The 19447-nt window shown below is 39.5% G+C and overlaps 1 protein-coding gene across 2 annotated transcripts; it reads right to left on the reverse strand.

Moving 5' to 3' along the window:
• Positions 1–3773: 3773 nt before the first annotated feature.
• LOC124865065 (alpha-2,8-sialyltransferase 8F-like) lies at positions 3774–19144 on the reverse strand. 2 transcript variants are annotated; one of them, XM_047360074.1, is made up of 8 exons: positions 18493–19144; positions 16773–17083; positions 16585–16659; positions 16399–16473; positions 15777–15921; positions 6486–6598; positions 6304–6396; positions 3774–6228 (listed from the first exon to the last, which is right to left on the reverse strand). In XM_047360074.1, the coding sequence occupies exons 2-8, from the start codon at positions 16844–16846 to the stop codon at positions 5751–5753; spliced, it is 1053 nt and encodes a 350-aa protein (XP_047216030.1). In that variant the 5' UTR covers positions 16847–17083; positions 18493–19144; the 3' UTR covers positions 3774–5750. The 2 variants fall into 2 exon arrangements, with proteins under 2 accessions (XP_047216030.1, XP_047216029.1); XM_047360073.1 differs by lacking the exon at positions 16773–17083.
• Between the last annotated feature and the right edge of the window lie 303 nt (positions 19145–19447).

Here is a 19447-nt window from a genome sequence, read left to right on the forward strand (position 1 = left end):
GACAATGTCTTAAAGCACACAACTCTAATAAACAAATTACCCTAAGAACAGATGTACTCTATCCAGGGAGTTTTGATGAAGTGCTGAAAATAAAAACATAAATATATCCGCCTTCTTCCTGGTAGTGATGCTGGGGTATTGATTATTTTAGCAACGTTTGCTTTGATAATGGCAGCTTGCAGCAAAGCATTTTATTTTAGTATTCAGTGAGCTAACTGGTTAGCATTTAAGCGATATTTCTTCCTTTTTGCCTATTACAATGATCATACATCTACCACAAACCTGTGGTTTCAGCTGGTGGTTGTTAAAGACTAATGTGCCCGAACAATCAAAGTATAAAGCAACTGCAGAAAGCCACTGGTATGTGTAAAATTGTAAATTTATTTCCAAAATTCTTAAGAAAACTTTACCCCAGTGCTTGGGCAATGATTGACCACCACAGAAATAACATTGGCTTCTTAAGAAGGTTAACAGCGCTGCTGAGAGCAGATCAGGATTGATTTTAGGTTTCAGAAAAAAAGAGTAACAAAGTTACATCTTTTGTAGTCAGTAACTGTGTTTTTATTTTTTGTTTTGTTTTACCTCAAAAAGGTAAAAAAAAACACATATAGTCAGTAGCAGGTCAATCCCCCAGTTTCAACATTTGCTTACAGAATTCACACAATGTATATTATCACAGGGTCCAGGAATAACGTGGACGGATGTAGTATAAAGAAAAGACATCTTCTGTCATTTATCGGTTTTAAACATGTAAACAAATAAACTTCTTTAAATCTAACCTCAAGTTTACTAAAACCCACTCACCACTGATTCCAAAGAGCCAAGTGCTTAAAAAAATTAAAATAAAATCTAATTCTAAAAGCTGTGTAAACCTAATTACACCCCGTACAAAATAAATAAACCCTATAGTTTAAAGTTTGAATACTTTCTTTTTACCATGATTGTAAAATTTCCCCGTCCCTGTAGGTACGTTGAGGTTTCTGTCTGCTGCTTTTTCTGTTTCACCTGGAATGTTTAAATTGATAAGCGTGTCAGTTTGGTGACTGGCTGTGATCGCACTCGTAACATCTGTTGCATAAGGGTACATTCTGTAAGAGGCAACATGTTACTTTCAGCAACATTCAAACCGGTTTGTTTGCAGGTTTGAGTTCTCAGCCAGTAAAATGTTGACTCTTTGTCAGACTATTTGTCTTTTTGTGGTTTGACAAAAAGATAAATTGTCCAACAAAAAAAAGCTCTAAAACCCTGAATCAATGTCATTTTCAAATTGGCCAGGTTGGAATAAAGTCTTAGTTTAACTAAAGTCTGTGTCAAAGCAGAGTCATCACTGAGACATTTGCACACCAGTAAGAATTCAGAAATTCCTTAAAAATACACTACAAATTACGTTCAAGGGTACAGATACTTTTTACTCCATGACAACATGGACATGAAGTGATGAGAAGCCTTGACCCCAAATCAAAGGTTACTCTGTTTTTTTTAATAAACCTATTGAAACATCTACACAGGAGTTGTCTATCTGACCTATTCATTTGGTTCACATTTCCCGGGTGCAGCATGTTGTAGAAAAATTAGCACACCTTGACTGTGCAACTGCAACAAAATTTTGAACTCATCCAGCATTACATATACATGGTTTTTAGCTTATGCATCTTCACAATAATGGTTGGTCAGGTTCACAAATGCAAGTACATGTAAAATAAAATTTTCATCGTTGGTGGAATTGAGTTGTTTCGTCTATAATCAATATGTTTTCACTGTTATTTACAATGTTTCCATATACCAAATAACCATCTTCTACAGATTTTTTCATTTGAACTTGAAATTTAAATATTAGATAAAAGTGACTAAATGATCATCACTTGACAGAACTTTGAGATGTAGTGTAATCAGTAACAATTCAACAGTTGAAAAAATATTAAGAAAAAAAAAGACTTCTTCAAATGTCATCTCTGTTTGTGTATCAAACATGTCTACATGTCTAATTTGTCTAATTTTCTAGGTAAAATCTAATAAATTTACCTGATTTCTTGGTGCTGTTCATCGTTTTTAACCCATGGTTGCGAACATTATTTCATTTATTTTGTCCCTGTTGCACATCAACACATGCAAATACTTGATGTGGTCTGCGAAGGTCTTTCATGACTTGATTTGTTAAGACAAAAACAAAGATGCAGGCATTCAATTAAAGGCAAAAGACAAAATTGGAGGAGCTTGATCTTACCTGCAGTCATTACAAGAGTCAGAAGACTGAGAAAGTCTTTGCTCCTGCATGTGACCCTGAAAAAAGGGAAATAAAAAAAAAAATTTGTGACATATAATTTACACAGTTTCACCATTGTTTGTTGGTTATATGTGCTGAGAAGAAGCTGAATTTCAAAGTAACATTATTTGAATCATGCTATGATTCTTCTAGGTTACAGTTTTATACCATATGACCTGCCAGGGTCATATGAAGATTTATTTGTAAACTCCTCTAATTAGGTTGGGTTCCTTTACTTGAATTGTAGTTTCCAAATAAACTTCAGTTAAGTTTATTTGGTTTTATGTAATGGTTCCAACGCAAAGTATTGTATAATTGTGAAATGCAGGAAAATGAGAGAGACTGAATTTTTCCCATTTTTCTTTGCAAAATAACTCAAGCTTATTCCAACTGTCAATTTTTAGGTCTTGCCACAGGTTGGTGTTAGTTTTCAGACACAGATCTTGCATATAGGGTTAAAAGTTCAGCTTTGGTCTTACCTGATCGGATATCTTCTTCCACATGTTTGCTGTGTTCACTACCTTTCTTGTTGCAAGCTTTAAACAGGTCTTCTTATCAATTTATTTCAATGGTAACTTTCTTCTTGTCTCTTCACAACAGTAAGATTTGTGGAGTGTACAATTAATAGTACCTCTGCATCTCCTCCATAGTTACCATGGGCCCCTTCGTTGCTTCTCTCATTAATGCTCTCTTTGCCTACCCTGTCAGTTCAAATGGATGCCCTGGTGAACCAGACTGAACCATGCTCTGTGAGAGGTTTAAAGCTTGTGTTGTTGTTAATTATCATAATCCTGCTTTAAACCTCTCCACAGCTTCACCCCTGACCTGTCGGCTGCGTTTCATGGTCTCCATGATGCTCACTAACATTATCTAACCTCTGATTAGCTCAGTTCTAAAAGGAAATTGGTTGCCACTGATTTTATTAAGTGGTATAGCAGTAAAGTGGACATAAAACAAATTTGAATAGTAGTTTTCACGTTATTTGGAAAAAGTTTTCAAAGCTACATTTTCTTTCTCCTTCACTTCCCAATTATGTGCCACTATGTTTGGTTTTTTAACATAAAATCCTAAAAAAAAATACATCGAAGTTCATGGTTGTAATGTGAAAAAATATGAAAGGTTCAAGGGGCAATTAATTATCCTTAAATATACCACACATGGATAACAGTTTTACAGCAAACCATTTTCCAAAAAGCAATCATAAAAATTCTTAATATCCTTGAGAAGACTAAAGTTTCTTTTTTCCAGACTTTTAGCAAACTTCTAAAACGTTGTTTTTCTCCCTGAGAAACAAAGCGCATCTGGATACAATGTTGAATATGTTGAGTTGACAGTTGATTACATGAAGCAGAAAACAGTTTGTTCTCGCCTGCTTTCCTTGCTTTGTTCTGTACACGCTGTTCCTGTGTTGAAAATATCCCACTTACTGATAAGCAGAAAAATGTTCAGCACCTCCTTCCATTTCAAGGGAATTCACACTTCTGACAGATGTTGAGAAATTTGAGACTGATAAAATTATTACAGCATATTTATTGAAACTGGGTTTTATTACATACATATTATTTGTTAATTACCACAGGCTATCAGGCTTAATCAGGCTTTTCACTTTAGTGCATATGATGCTTCTTATGCATCATGTGTAAGCTTTAGAGAGACATTGTGTTGTCATTTTCACTATAGCAGTATCTGATGTCAGAAATATTTCATACCCCCACATTATGATTGCAAATGCAACACAATACACTGTGCAGTTAAATTGTTTCTCGTCTGATATATACGGACCTTCTACCACTTTAGTCAAATCCCAGCAGCCTGCCTTTGCCTTTTGTACATTTGATCCATACATCACCTAGTTAAAACTCATCCAACATAGATCGACATAGTTTAAGTTCAAAGGGACCTTACTTGTTGAATCTATTCCAGATGACAGCTGTCAGTAGCCTCACCATAAACAGGAAATTCAGATTAGAGTAAAAGCAATCCCCTCATAATTCCTCCTCCTTCTAACTTCACCTGCTATTTCTGTCACCCTTTGTTTCTTTGTGGCTCATAATCTTCCCTTTCTGCTGTTTGCCATGCCAAATGTTTGCTATGCCAATTTGAGATTCTCTTCTTCCTCTTGAACACAAGCACACATACATATGTATATAACTTTCTGTGGTCACAGTGGGTGTTTTTTTTTGTAATTAAAGTGTGATAACTTGTATGAAACAAATCACTATAGTATAAAAAAGGTCACTGTCCCTTTTTTCAGAGTCTAATTCTCCAGTTTGAAAGTTAAAGCTTCAAGCTGAATATGCATTAACTCATCTGAGTTGACAGGACTGTTTATTGCGCTTTTCTGTAGCTATACTTACAACCCAAAAAGAAGCCCTATCAATATTTGGCATTGCTGACTGACAAAGAAAGCAACTGCCACATAATTTAAGACAAAGACCCAAAAACATTTTCAAGGTAATTCATATTTGTCCTGATATACAGTACCTTGCGAAAGTACTCGGCCCCGTTGAACTTTTCAACCTCTTGCCACATTTCAGGCTTCAAACATAAAGATATAAAATTCAAATTTTTTGTGAAGAATCAACAACAAGTGGGACACTATCGTGAAGTGGAATAAAATGTATTGGATGTGTCAAACTTTTTTAACAAATAAAAAACTGAAAATATTATTCGGCCCCTTTACTTTCAGTGCAGCAAACATACAAAATTACTCTGTTCTATCCAGACTGGTGCTGACAATGCAGCAATACATATTTCCCACCACAAAGTGGCAGTATAATATTTTTTCAAGGCTGGTAACCTCAATAGAAAACTTAACAGAACAGACAAAGTGTTCCCAAAAGCACCTAAGATCTGTTAGTGGTGTTGTGATGTCAGTGAAGATTAGTGCAACATGTATTTCTATCAGGATGCCTTTATTTAAGTCAACAAAGGTCCCATCACTCATCCAAAGTCTGTCAGAGCGAAGAAAACGTTCAGTATCAGCACATTCATGTGATTTAGGCAGGTATATTTCCCTCTAAACAAAACTTTCAAAGTGGTGAAATGTGTTAAAACCTTTACATTCAGTTTGCTGGTGTTCGTTTTAGTCACAAAAGTCTTCTAAAGGAGGTATTTGGTTTCCTTTAACTCACATCCACCCAGACCTAAAATTACAATAACATAAGAACATAAGATACTGGAAAATGGCCTCACAAGGGCACACATGTTACATCACAACTCCCACCTGACTTCAGCTAGAACAAAACACAATAAATAAAGTTGGAGAAAAAAATGTAACCTCATTTACAGGCTGCTCCTTGTCTTCTTATGGTTGCATTTCAATCAGAGTACAAGTTTGTAGCTGCTGATAGATTTGCTGAATTGTGGGGTTATGCTCGGTCTATTCCATACAGTCCACTTATTTAAAATAAGATTATAAATGTCTTAAAGATGGGTTTCATCCTGAAGCAACAGAGAAGGCACTTTGCTATTTTTCCTAAAGGGTCTAGTTTGCCCCTGCTTTGCATTCTCCCAGGTGTAATTTGAGCACGCCCTGTGTGTGCAAATGCAACAAGTGGTTAAACTCATCTGGCATGGCGTGGAACTTTGCTTTGGTTTTCCTGTCATCATAATAGTGGTTAGTAAGGGTTTGAAAGCTATGTGGATGAACATCGAAGGGCCAGAATCCATACAGCTGCACGTTGTCACAGAGTTCCAGAGCTAGGCTTGTCATTATGATACCAGTGCTGAGCCGTACTGTTCTTAGGCCCTGAGAGCGCCAGAAGAGGGCCAGACTCTTGAGGTACCCTGGATTGAAGAAGATTGGTCTGATGGGGCTTTCAAAGTCCTCCAGTGTGTAAAAAGCCCGTAGAGACACAGGAGTGTTGTGGGCAAAGGAGAAGGCAGGAAGAAGCAACAAAGAGTGGCTATAGCTGCGCAGACTCTCCACAAACATACGTCGACGTCCCATGAGACCCCCAAACCTACAAACATAAAGATGGTCTGATAAAAAAGGTACAAACTAAAGTAATATTATTTAAGGTGGGAAAAGTACTCACTTTTCCAAAAGGATGCTTGGGTTTGCTGTCACAAGGTCTGTCTTGATGCCCACATGTTTCTCATACCCATTAGACAAAGGAGGTAGATTGCACCTGATGAATTAACACGTGCACAGTTAGTAGTGGAGGATATTTCCAAATGTGGAGTTTTATAATGTGAAAAATCTGGAAAAAGTTCTCACCTGATAACAAACTCAGCTGAGTCAATCATTTTACCACAGCTGCTGTTTGCCAGAATCCCACCATTCCCAACAACAGCACATGTGTGCCATGTTTTATTTGGGAAAGGATGCCCCTGGAATCAACACAACACAAAGTATGAATTATCCAAGATTAATCCAAGATTAATGCGAGTTAATGTCATCAAAGTTTATGTACATGTAAAAGTAGACAGACAAATACTTTAGGCAATATAGTGTATTTCAAACCTTTATTCAATTTTGGGTTTTTATAAACCATAAGCCATAATCTTAAAAATTACAAAAATTAAGGCTTGAAATATTTCACTCTAGGTGAAATGAATCTATATAACATATGAGTTTAACTTTCTGGAATGACTGACAAAAAATATTAAACTTTTTCACAATATTCTAAACTTGTTTTAGCTATACTTCTATATACAGGTCCTTCTCAAAATATTAGCATATTGTGATAAAGTTCATTATTTTCCATAATGTCATGATGAAAATTTAACATTCATATATTTTAGATTCATTGCACACTAACTGAAATATTTCAGGTCCTTTATTGTCTTAATACGGATGATTTTGGCATACAGCTCATGAAAACCCAAAATTCCTATCTCACAAAATTAGCATATTTCATCTGACCAATAAAAGAAAAGTGTTTTTAATACAAAAAACGTCAACCTTCAAATAATCATGTACAGTTATGCACTCAATACTTGGTCGGGAATCCTTTGGCAGAAATGACTGCTTCAATGCGGCGTGGCATGGAGGCAATCAGCCTGTGGCACTGATGAGGTCTTATGGAGGCCCAGGATGCTTCGATAGCGGCATTTAGCTCATCCAGAGTGTTGGGTCTTGAGTGTCTCAACGTTCTCTTCACAATATCCCACAGATTCTCTATGGGGTTCAGGTCAGGAGAGTTGGCAGGCCAATTGAGCACAGTGATACCATGGTCAGTAAACCATTTACCAGTGGTTTTGGCACTGTGAGCAGGTGCCACGTCGTGCTGAAAAATGAAATCTTCATCTCCATAAAGCTTTTCAGCAGATGGAAGCATGAAGTGCTCCAAAATCTCCTGATAGCTAGCTGCATTGACCCTGCCCTTGATAAAACACAGTGGACCAACACCAGCAGCTGACACGGCACCCCAGACCATCACTGACTGTGGGTACTTGACACTGGACTTCTGGCATTTTGGCATTTCCTTCTCCCCAGTCTTCCTCCAGACTCTGGCACCTTGATTTCCGAATGACATGCAGAATTTGCTTTCATCCGAAAAAAGTACTTTGGACCACTGAGCAACAGTCCAGTGCTGCTTCTCTGTAGCCCAGGTCTGGGGAATGCGGCACCTGTAGCCCATTTCCTGCACACGCCTGTGCACGGTGGCTCTGGATGTTTCTACTCCAGACTCAGTCCACTGCTTCCGCAGGTCCCCCAAGGTCTGGAATCGGCCCTTCTCCACAATCTTCCTCAGGGTCCGGTCCCCTCTTCTCATTGTGCAGCGTTTTCTGCCACACTTTTTCCTTCCGACAGACTTCCCACTGAGGTGCCTTGATACAGCACTCTGGGAACAGCCTATTCGTTCAGAAATTTCTTTCTGTGTCTTACCCTCTTGCTTGAGGGTGTCAATAGTGGCCTTCTGGACAGCAGTCAGGTCGGCAGTCTTACCCATGATTGGGGTTTTGAGTGATGAACCAGGCTGGGAGTTTTAAAGGCCTCAGGAATCTTTTGCAGGTGTTTAGAGTTAACTCGTTGATTCAGATGATTAGGTTCATAGCTTGTTTAGAGACCCTTTTAATGATATGCTAATTTTGTGAGATAGGAATTTTGGGTTTTCATGAGCTGTATGCCAAAATCATCCGTATTAAGACAATAAAAGACCTGAAATATTTCAGTTAGTGTGCAATGAATCTAAAATATATGAATGTTAAATTTTCATCATGACATTATGGAAAATAATGAACTTTATCACAATATGCTAATTTTTTGAGAAGGACCTGTAATATTACTTAAGGATTAAAAACATTTCAACTTTTCCCCTGTACCTCAACGTTTTTCGTGTTCCTCCTAGGGGGGTTGGGGATTCCCACTTCTTTTTGTTATTCAAATTCAAAATTCAAAAATACTTTATTAATCCCAAAGGGAAATTAAATGTTGTTGTAGCTCATATTATGAAGGTTTCCTCAAAGAGCCGTTGTAGATGCTGATGGCTGTGGGCAGGAAGGATCTCCTGTAGCGCTCCGTCTTACAGCAGATCTGAAGAAGCCTCTGACTGAAGACACTCTGTTGTTGTAAGACAGTCTCATGAAGAGGATGCTCAGGGTTCTCCATAATGTTCTTCATTTTATGAAGAATCCGTCTTTCCACAATGATCTCCAGAGGTTCCAGAGGAGTCCCCAGAACAGAGCCAGCTTTTTTTATCAGCTTGTTGAGCTTTTTTAAGTCCCTGGCTCTGATGCTGCTTCCCCAGCAGAAGATGGTAGAAGAGATCACACTCTCCACAACAGACTTATAGAAGATATGCAACATCTTGCTGCAAACACCAAAGGACCTAAGCTTCCTCAAGAAGTACAGTCTGCTCTGTCCCTTCTTGTAGATGGCTTCACAGTTGCATCTCCACTCTAGTCTGTTGTCCAGGTGAACACCGAGGTATTTATACTCCTCCACCACCTCCACTTCTTCTCCCATGATAGAAATAGTTTTTGACTTATTCCTGTTTCTCTTAAAATCTACAATCATCTCCTTTGTTTTAGTCACGTTCAAAATTAGATGATTGTTTCCACACCATGCCACAAAGCGGTCCACCACCTTCCTGTACTCAGCTTCTTGTCCATCTCTGATCCACCCCACGACTGCAGAATCATCCGAGTATTTCTGCAGATGACAGGAGTCTGTCTTGTACTGGAAGTCTGAGGTGTACAGAGTGAAGAGGAATGGTGAGAGTACAGTCCCCTGTGGTGCTCCTGTGCTGCTGACTACCTGGTTAGACAACCCTTCAGTCTCACAAACTGTGGTCTGTTTGTCAGGTAGTCTTTAATCCAGGAGATTGTTGAGGCCTCCACCTGAGTCTTCTGGAGTTTCTGACAAAGCAAATCAGGTTGGATTGTATTAAATGCACTGGAGAAATCAAAGAACATGATCCTCACAGTGCTACTGGCTTTGTACAGATGACAGTGGGTTTGTTGAAGCAGGTGTATGATGGCATCTTCAACTCCAACTCCACAGCGATAAGCAAACTGAAGGGGGTCCTGATGGTTTACTGTTTGCTTACTCAGGTGGGCCAGCAGGAGTCTCTCTAGGACCTTCATGATGTGAGATGTCAGGGGAACAGGTCTATAGTCATTGAGGACTGATGGGTGAGTTTTCTTTGGTACCGGAACAAGACAGGAGGTCTTCCACAACACCGGAACCTTCTTCTGGGCCAGGCTAAGGTTGAAGAGGTGCTGCAGAATCCCACAGAGCTGCTCTGCACAGCCCTTCAGGACTCTAGGGCTGACATGATCTGGACCTGCAGCCTTATTCCGATTCAGTCTCTCCAGTTGTCTCTTCACCTGACTTCTTGAGACACACAGGTGGAAGGGGGAAGCAAAGGAAGCATCAGCATCTTCTGATATGGTTGAAGGCAAACATGTAGAAGCAGAAGGGTCTAGGGCTGAGGTGGAAGATAAAAAATGTGAAGTGTTACTGGACAGCTGTGGGTCCTGTGGGTCAAAGGAAGATGGAATGTCTGTTTGGCTGTGAGCAGGAGAGGAGGATGTGAAGATGGTTTCTGAACTGAACCTATTGAAGAATGTGTTCAGTTCATTGGCTCTGTCCAGACCTCCATCGGTCTGTTCGTCCTTCTGCTTGAAGCCTGTGATCTTGTTCATCCCTGTCCACACATCTCTGATATTGTTTTGCTGGAGCTTGCTCTCCAGCTTCTTCTTGTACACCTCCTTGCTGTCTCTTATCTTGACTTTAAGTTGCCTCTGTATAATCCTCAATAATTCTCTGTCTCCCTCTCTGAAGGCTCTTTTTTTCTTGTTAAGCAGGTGCTTCAGGTCACTGGTGATCCAATGTTTGTTATTGGGGAAGCATCTCACGGTTCTGGTGGGGATGATGTTATCCACACAGAAGTTTATATAGTCGGTTTCACACTCAGTCATGGCATTGATGTCATCTCCATGTGGCTGGCACAGTGCATCCCAGTCTGTAGCCTCAAAGCAACCTTGCAGAGCTTCTTCAGCTTCTTGTGACCATTTTCTCACAGTCCTCTTTATTACAGGTTGCCTCTGAACAAGGGGCTTATATTTCGAGCAGAGAAAAACAAGATTGTGATCTGATTTGCCTAGAGGAGGTCTTGCTGTAGAGATGTATGAGTCCTTGACATTTGCATAAAACAAATCTAATGTTTTGTTTTCTCTGGTAGAGCACCTGACAAATTGTTGAAACGTTGGAAGTGTAGCAGAGAGTGAAGCATGGTTAAAATCACCAGAAATTGCCACAAAAGCATTGGGGTTTTGTGTCTATAGCTTAGCAACAACTGAACTGATGGCATCACATGCAGTGTCAGCAACAGCGGAAGGTGGAACGTAAACTGTTGCCAAAATAACACTGGTGAACTCTGGGTAAATAATATGGACGAAAACTTACTGCCAACAGTTCAATATCTGGACTGCAGAGATGACACTTCACAGTAACATGTCCTGGATTACACCATCTGTTGTTCACAAGTACTGCCAGTCCACCTCCTTTACATTTGCTGCTCCTCTTTAAATCTCTGTTTGCTCGTATGGTTAAAAAGCCCGGCAGGGAGACGCTGGAGTCGGGGATATGATCCTGCAGCCATATCTCAGTAAAACACATGATACTGAATGCCCGGTACTCTGGCTGGGTCCTTTGTACGGCTTGGAGTTCATCCAACTTGTTTCCCAACGATCTCACATTGCCCATCAAAATCGACGGAAGAGATGGTTTGAACTTCCTCCTTCTCTCTCTTCTCTTAGCTCCTGCTCTGCATCCACGGCGTCTCCTTTTCAACTCATCAGGGATTTGGGGTTGTAGCTGAAGTATTATCTGAGCTTTTGAGATATTAATCAGCTGCTCCCGGTTGTAAGAAACAACCCCGTTGCCATGGCAATGCATCATAACAAATGTCCAAAAATAGAAAGTATTAAGAAAAATCCTCCAAGCTGCACAGCATCCGACACTGGAGTGGACAGTCATCCAAAAAAAAATCAACTGTATCCACCACAAGAGGAATAGTTCCCAAAAAAGAATAAATCAGAATCAAAAGTAACAGAGCTACTCCAACCTGCTGCCACCTTGAGCGGCGCAATTCTAGAAATTATGCGTTTAGAGTGGTAGTGCCATTTGGTCTTTTAAATTGAGCCTACAAAATGTTACCTCTGACCTCTGGGTCAGTTTTTCCCATCACCAGGCCCCAATCCTGCTTTTATCTGAACCTTCTTCCATTTTTGTCAGGAAGCAACCAATTACATACCAGTCTGTGCATTGATTTAATGTAGAGTGTAATTTTATATGTATAATATTCTCTGCAGACTTTATATGACAACTTATTTCCTTTAACTGTGGTCCTGATCCCTGATCTTATGAGCCCCGATTAAACCAAAATAACAATGTCTGATCTCCTACTGGTAGATATGATCTCTTTTTACATAAATACATTTCCTTATGCTAAACTAGGAGCAGATCATAGATTATTTCTTTAAATCAGTGGTTTTCAAAGCAGGTAAAAAACACGTCCCTAAGGTGGATGTGAATTGATGCATGACTGGCACGTTCCCAGAAAAGATGAGCCATTATATACTAGAAAATGTTGGTTGCAAAACAATCAAAACTGCAAAGGTTTGAAATGGTGAAGACCCAAAAAGACCAGCATCCCATATTTACTTACATATGTCAGGATTCATTCGTTGGATATATGGTCTGGTTTTGTTTACAGTGATGTGAAAAAGTAGCTGCCTGCTTGTAGATTTCTTCTGCTTTTTCTTTTTTATCACACAGTCAATAAAACTGCAAGGTTTGATCACTGCATTTATTAAGTGAAAAAACGTATCCCAACCCAACCGGCGTCATGTAAAATTAATTACCCCCAGTATGGGTATGCCATACTGGGTGGTAATAATTGCTGTCTATCATTAGTGATATATTTGTGATTGTCTTTCACATCACTGTGGAGGAATATTGGCCAACTCTTGTTGCAGAATGTTTTAATTGAGTGACATTGGATGGTTTTTGTGTCATGATCTGTAGATGTTTGGGTTTTGACCTTTCCCTTTTTGTTTTTTATGTTCTTTTGGTCCTGCCCTATTCGGTTAATTTTGCTGTGCTCATTATTGTTAGTAAGTTGTTGCCTTTATTTATGTGTCCTGTTGTTTTTACATTTGGATTTATTTCTCTTAGATCTTTCTTTATTTTCCACTGTAGCTTAATGGTTTCTTTATGTCTCAGTTCAGCTCCATTTGTGTTAATTTGTCTCTTCCCCTTGTTGGGAGTTATGGTTATTGATTGATTAATCTTGATCAATAATTATAATTAAAAATCATAATTTGACAAAATCAATTCTTAACCAAAATCCTCATTTATGAATTGAGACCAGAGATGTTTCTGGTGTTGTAATTGTGGCTCAACGCCTTTGACAATTACAACCGTTAACTACTCCGTAATAATTAATAACTATTACCGGAGATGTCACTGTTTAATCGACCGTTTCTGCCGAAACGTGTGGAACTTTAACCTTATCTTGACTGACAAATAACTCTTGTACAAAATAAACACAGAACGCCTTCTGTTATCATCTACGTGAACATTTATTAAATCACCTACTCAACATGCAAAGTTCTACATAAAAGGGGTAAATTATCTAACTAAGCAAAATAAAGAAAACAGCAGTGGGTGTGTATTGAATCAACCAGCAGTTATGGCAAAAATGAGAATATGACAAAGGGGTGTGGGGTTGAGTGGAGGGTGGGAGGCGCAGCTCCAACTGTAACTCAGTTATTCTGACTCATAAAACCTCCCCCAACTCCTGAGCAGACAAAGAGTTATAAAACTTTTGGCAGCAAGCTAGCAAGCAGTGAGGTTGAAGACCAAGAAAATGGGGAATTTCACCATGAGGTTATTTTAGCAATCCAGTCTCACAGCGCACCTGCGCTGACTCTCAGGTGGTAAATACCCCACAAAACACGCACAGAGAGCGCAGTGGCTTCCAGATGTCACACAGCACATCAAAGTTTCAATAACAAGGTTACATGCACATATCATTCAGAACACATTAGACTCTAACTGCACTAAAAATCTCCTCTACCCTGCCCGGCTATTCCTAATAAAGAAATGAAAAGATTAAAACAAAGGATGGGTTTTACTTGGTGAAGTTTCCTTCTAGGGCAGCGAGTGAGAGGGAAAAAGGGGGGTGAAGCGTGGCTGCACGTCCGCAGTTAAACTCCAAGAAAGCGGTCAGTCTTCGTCCTTTGGCCTCCTTGGCGAAAAGGGAAAAACGTGATCTGACCATCAAAGTTGACTTAGGATGAAACACGGTGGCGGTTCGTCTCTCGAACTCTGTGTTTTTAGTTAAGTGTTAAACTCACGTCTTCGATCGGCAAAGTGAAATTTCTGGCCTTCTTAGTCCAGAAACCTCAGTTATGAATTGTTCGTTGGCCAACGAGAGAGAATAAATGAGATCCACTCGGGACTCTTCTCCAGGTGATGCTTCAGATGTTGGGGATCGGGTCACGATCTCCAGCTGAATGCGGGGTGTTCAAAATGGGTGCCTCCATATATAGCGCCCTGTGACGTCAGACATGGGGCATCCCGTCATATTAGTCGCAATGTCCTGGATACAAAATGGCCAAAAACGCCAGGAGGCCTGGTGGCGTCCAGCAACGTGCAAATAGTCCAATATTCAGCAAACAAGTGGTCCAACACCTTCAGATTCCCTGCTTTCCTTCTGTCACAGCTGATACACATCTTCTCCGATTGCTCTTTTGGCTGGCTTGTCATTTCTCCTCCGCTGCCTCAGAATTTAAGCGCATGATTTCTCTCTGTTCATCGTTGGATTCCTCTGGTTATGGTTTGTTAGTCTGCTATGATTGCTCCCATTACCCAGTTTATTATTCTTCCTGTGACTGCCTTGAAAGTTTACCGCCTTATTTTTTGTTCATTAAAACTTAATTTTTCCACAGCCACACTCCTTCTTTCACCACACCATGACATTTTGAGCAAGAACGTAAGGCCTCAGCATCTCAGACAGATTTAGGTCTAGACTTTGGCCAGGCTATTCGAACAAAAAAAAAAAATAAATAAATAAAATAAAAACGTTTATGTAATAATTTTGAGTCAGTCAGAGGTGAAATGCTGGTGTGCTTTGGATCATTGTCTTGCTGCATAACCCAATCGTGCTTAAGTTAAAGGTTACAATGGGATGGCCAGACATTATCCTTCAGAATTTTCTGGTAGAGAGAAGAATTCATGGTTTCACCAATTGAAGGAAGTCAACCAGGTCGTAAAGCAGTAAAGCACTCAGAACACAAAACCTAAAATACCATGTTAGACTGGTAAAATTTCTGTTTTCCATCATATGCAAGAGGACACATACCTGAAAATGTTTTATTGTCAAAGTTGAGAGGGGCCTTTGTGTTATTTTTAGCCTTGGAATTCTCCCATGGATGGCATTTTCCCAGTCTCTTTCATACTGCTGAATAATAAACACTGACTTTAACAGAGGCAGGTGGGGTCCGAACTGCTTTATAATTTTTTTCTTGTTCATTTTGTTTTTTTGTTACCTTCAGGATGAGTTGTTATGTGCTTCTAGGGTAATTTTAGTAGTCCAGTCACTCCTATGAACTGTTGCATGGCTCTTGTTGTTCACCGGAGTCCAAAAGCACTGGAAAAACCTTTGTAAGCCTTTGTAAGCTTCTCATCTGTTCTGAAATTTCCTAAGATCAGTCCATAATGTAATGCTTTTTGTAATGCTTTGGACAACTTATTTTGTCAGATAGATTTTATGTTTTATTGATTCTACAGGTCCGGTAATTATCTGACCTGGGTGTGGCTATTTAAACTGAACTCCATTTTTGCTTTAATATATGAAACCCTCTGAAACACAGCATTTTTTATTTACTCAGATTATATTGTTCTGATATCAAAATTTGTTTGATGACACAAAAGCAAAAACAGAACTGCCTATTACTCTAATACAGGCAGGGGATATAAAACAGTGGTACAACATTCAACCGCAGATTACTACAGTTATCTGGTTTCAAATGGAAATAGAAAATTACCTACTTTATAAAAGGTGCTGAAAATCTCCAGGTTCACCTGAAGCGTTCTCTTCCTGTCTCCATCATAAACAAGCTTTGTTCCCACTGGAGTGTTCGTCTGGGTAATGGTGGCCTTCTCAAAACCATGGCACTTGGTGCTCAGCTGCGACCTGGGGAGCCACAAGTACTCTGATGACTCTCACAGTGAAGTTAACAACATAAGATTTCCCATTTCACTTAAAATATACCAAGACTGACACACTTATTTAGGTTTTAAATCTGGTAGATAGATCAAGAAATAGATAAAGCTGTCAGTAGTAATTTAATGAAAATAATGTGTTACATTACAATAAAGGGAAGTTGAAAAGTTATATTTACATAATGCAGTCTAGTTCCTCTTTCTTAATCCTTGTTTCTATTCTGCTCTCCTTCCTGGTCTGTGGTTAGGCATCCTCTTATCAATGAAAGGCAAGTCTGGTCATCAATTATGTCTTTAACGTATTTTTAAGGTCAAATTTCACAGACTGATTATAGACTGTCTCCATAAAAATATCAAAAATATAAAACTGCTCCTTTAGTTTCATTATTCTGACTCGAACAGAATAAAAGATGCAGATTCAGCGCTTTTAGGCCGTTTAACATCTTACCTGAACGTTTGGTAACTCGCCTCTTGTTTCTTCCAGGCTCCTGAGTAGAGCTCTAACACTTTATTTATATTCTCCCTGTCATAGATAAACACATGCAGATACACTGTGATGTTTGTCATCTCAGTATTCCTGTTATGACTTCTTTTGATTGTGGTATAAACAAGGCTGCATCAGTTTTTTTCTCACCTGCAGTCTTTGCATGAAGCAGAGGATTTAGGAGCACTATTCTTTTGAGGATGTGATCGCTGAGGTTGCACATTACTGTGGAAAATATAAGCTTTCATAAGACAAGAGCTTAATCATTGCAGATCTGTTGTTTGCATGTGATCAAACATGTGCAGGTCTTAATGAATAAACCCTTAAACATTTACTACCTTGAGAAAGTCTTCATACTCCTTGAACTCTTACATTTTGTCACATCACAACCAGACACTTGACTGTATTCCATGTGACAGGTCCACCGAACGTAGCGTGAAATTGCTAAGCAAAGTAAAAGGACCAATGGTATCACCACTGAACAGTGCTGTGCATTTTTATCAAGCCCCTTTTACTCTGGAAGAATGTTCCTTTAAAAAAATCCAGCACCATTAATAGCCTGAGAATTCAGCTAATATGTAAATATGGTCCACTTGTGTGTTACTGAATCTCAGTATAAATCCAGCTGTTCTGTGAAGTCCTCAGAGGCCTGTTAGAAAACATAAATGAATAAACACAATCATGAAAACCAAGAAACCCTGTAGACAGATCAGGGATGAAGTTGTGGAGAATTATGAATATTTAGGTTAAAAAACAATATGCCAAGCTGTAAACATCTGACAGGGCACTGTTCAATAAATCATGTGTGGAAAGAGTATGCTACCATATTCTACTACAAACCTACCAAGACCTGTGACCCACCTAAACTGACGGGCCAGGCAAGGGAAGCAATAATCAGAGAAGCTGCCAAGAAATTCATGGAAACTCATGGAGGAACTGCAGAGACCCACAGCTTGCATGGGTGAATTGGTAGACACCTCAACTATTAGTCCCGCACCCCACAAATCTGGCCTTTATCCAGACTGGCAAGACAAAACCTGTTGTTGGTTTCGTCTTGTCTAAGAAACAGGGGCAGGTCTTGAAGCTTTTTAAGCTCCTTCCAGCAAGAGCAGCGCTAAATATACAGCCATAGCTACAATGGAATGGTTTTTATCAAAGTATATTCATGTGTTCGAAGGGCCCTGTCAAAGTCCATGTACTCTGATGGAGTTTAAGCTCTTTTGCATGGAAGTATGGGCAAAAATTTCAAACTCGTACTCTGCAAAAAATACTTCCGCAAAACTATTTCTACAAAGTTTTATTTCAGGAACCATTAACACAGATGCACACCACACTACTCTGCTTAGGTTAATCACATAAAAAAGGACTAAAATACATTGAAGTCTGTGGTTTGAATCTGAAGAAGGTTCAAGGGATATGCTTTTGCATGTACACGTATACGTTAGCAGCCAGTCTGCAAACTGTGATGCAAGCACCGCTGCCATTTAGTCATCTCTCAGCTGGAGACTTGCTTTGGTCTATGGTATGAGTGTCTTGTGTTCTCATGGCTTCCTCTTCCTGTTTTCAAGTCTACTCACTTGATGACCTGATTTTAGATTAGATTGTATTTCAAATGTGCAAGTTGAATCTGTTGCATGAATTGGAGTTTGTTTTTATTGTTCGAGATTTTAAATTAAGTTGTTGATTCCTGTTCTTATTTGTTGCAGGAAAAACATTGTGGCAAAATGTTGAGAAATATTTATGATTATCAACCAAGCAAACTTTCTTCCTCTCTATTTATAACTTTGGGATTTAGATATTGAAGGATGTCTGCAATGAATGACTTCCCTGTGTTTTATAGACTAAAAAATAAAAAATTCCTTACGCATGTCAATCATCATGAGATGCATTTGCTTATGCTGGGAACCGTTAATTTTCTTAACACTAACTTACTTCTACTACTACTTCTACTACTATTTCCGTCTTAATAGTCTCTTTGACTCCTGCTGTTAAATCCCAGCAGCATTGCTTTCCCTCTATGATTAACATTAACACCAACCGTGTAAAAGAGGAACTTACTTGTTGTCTAGCCTGTACCACATGAAGGTTGTCAGAAGGCTCACCAACAGGACAGTGACCATCAAAGAGAGGAAGGTCTTCAAGAGCTGTCCCCTCATAACTTCCTCACCCGTTACGCTCCCCTCACCTTCTGTTCCCCCTCTCCATTACAACCTCCACTTTATCTGCTGACTGTCACGGCTGCTATGATTTCAGATTTCCTCCTCCCTTTCGTTTTTGCTTGCTCTGACTAGATACGCAATCTTTTCTTTGTGTCCACCTGTTTTCTAACACTTTGGAACAGACCCTCTCTTTGTCTTCCTGTCTAACTGGTGTGACTGAATTTGCCCCTCAACTGTTAGAGGCATAAGTCAAAGACTGCTCACTGATTTTTTCCTTTCCTCCTGTACCGACATGTCCCCGGTCTTCTCTAGCGCTACTTTATCTTTCTCTCCTTCTTTTTGGGTTCAGATCAGTTGAATTGAAACTGCTGTTTCGTCCATCCTCTTCATCTGTAAGTCCTTTTCATGTCTTTTTGGTCCAGCCACCGTGTTTTTGTCTTCTGTCCCTTTTTCTTTCCACATTTGCCTAAACAGACAAACTCACACAGCCCTACTTTCCACCACAGTCCCACAGGCAGAGGTCTTTCTATTCTCCACCCCCATGCCAGAGCCTCAGCCTTCTCCATTTGCTTGCCCCTCCCACCCCCATCTGTGCTCTGCCCACACTTCCTAAGCCCCCTCTCCCTTCTCCTATTTTCACAAAGAGAAGGCAGGGCAGTAACATGAGTTCCCAGTGCTGAATTGGTCCACTGTTGGACTCCTAATGCCTCTAAATCTCACCTATTTACACAAGCCACCTTCATCCAAATGGCAAACATTCCCAGCTGTATCAGCTCTGCAAAAAACAGGATTTGTTTTGTTTTACTTTGGAAGAGGAAAAAATCCTTTAAGGAAACCTATTTAGTCATTACAGA

Source organism: Girardinichthys multiradiatus, chromosome Y, assembly GCF_021462225.1.
Source record: "Girardinichthys multiradiatus isolate DD_20200921_A chromosome Y, DD_fGirMul_XY1, whole genome shotgun sequence".
In the NCBI taxonomy this organism is placed as follows: Eukaryota; Metazoa; Chordata; class Actinopteri; order Cyprinodontiformes; family Goodeidae; genus Girardinichthys; species Girardinichthys multiradiatus.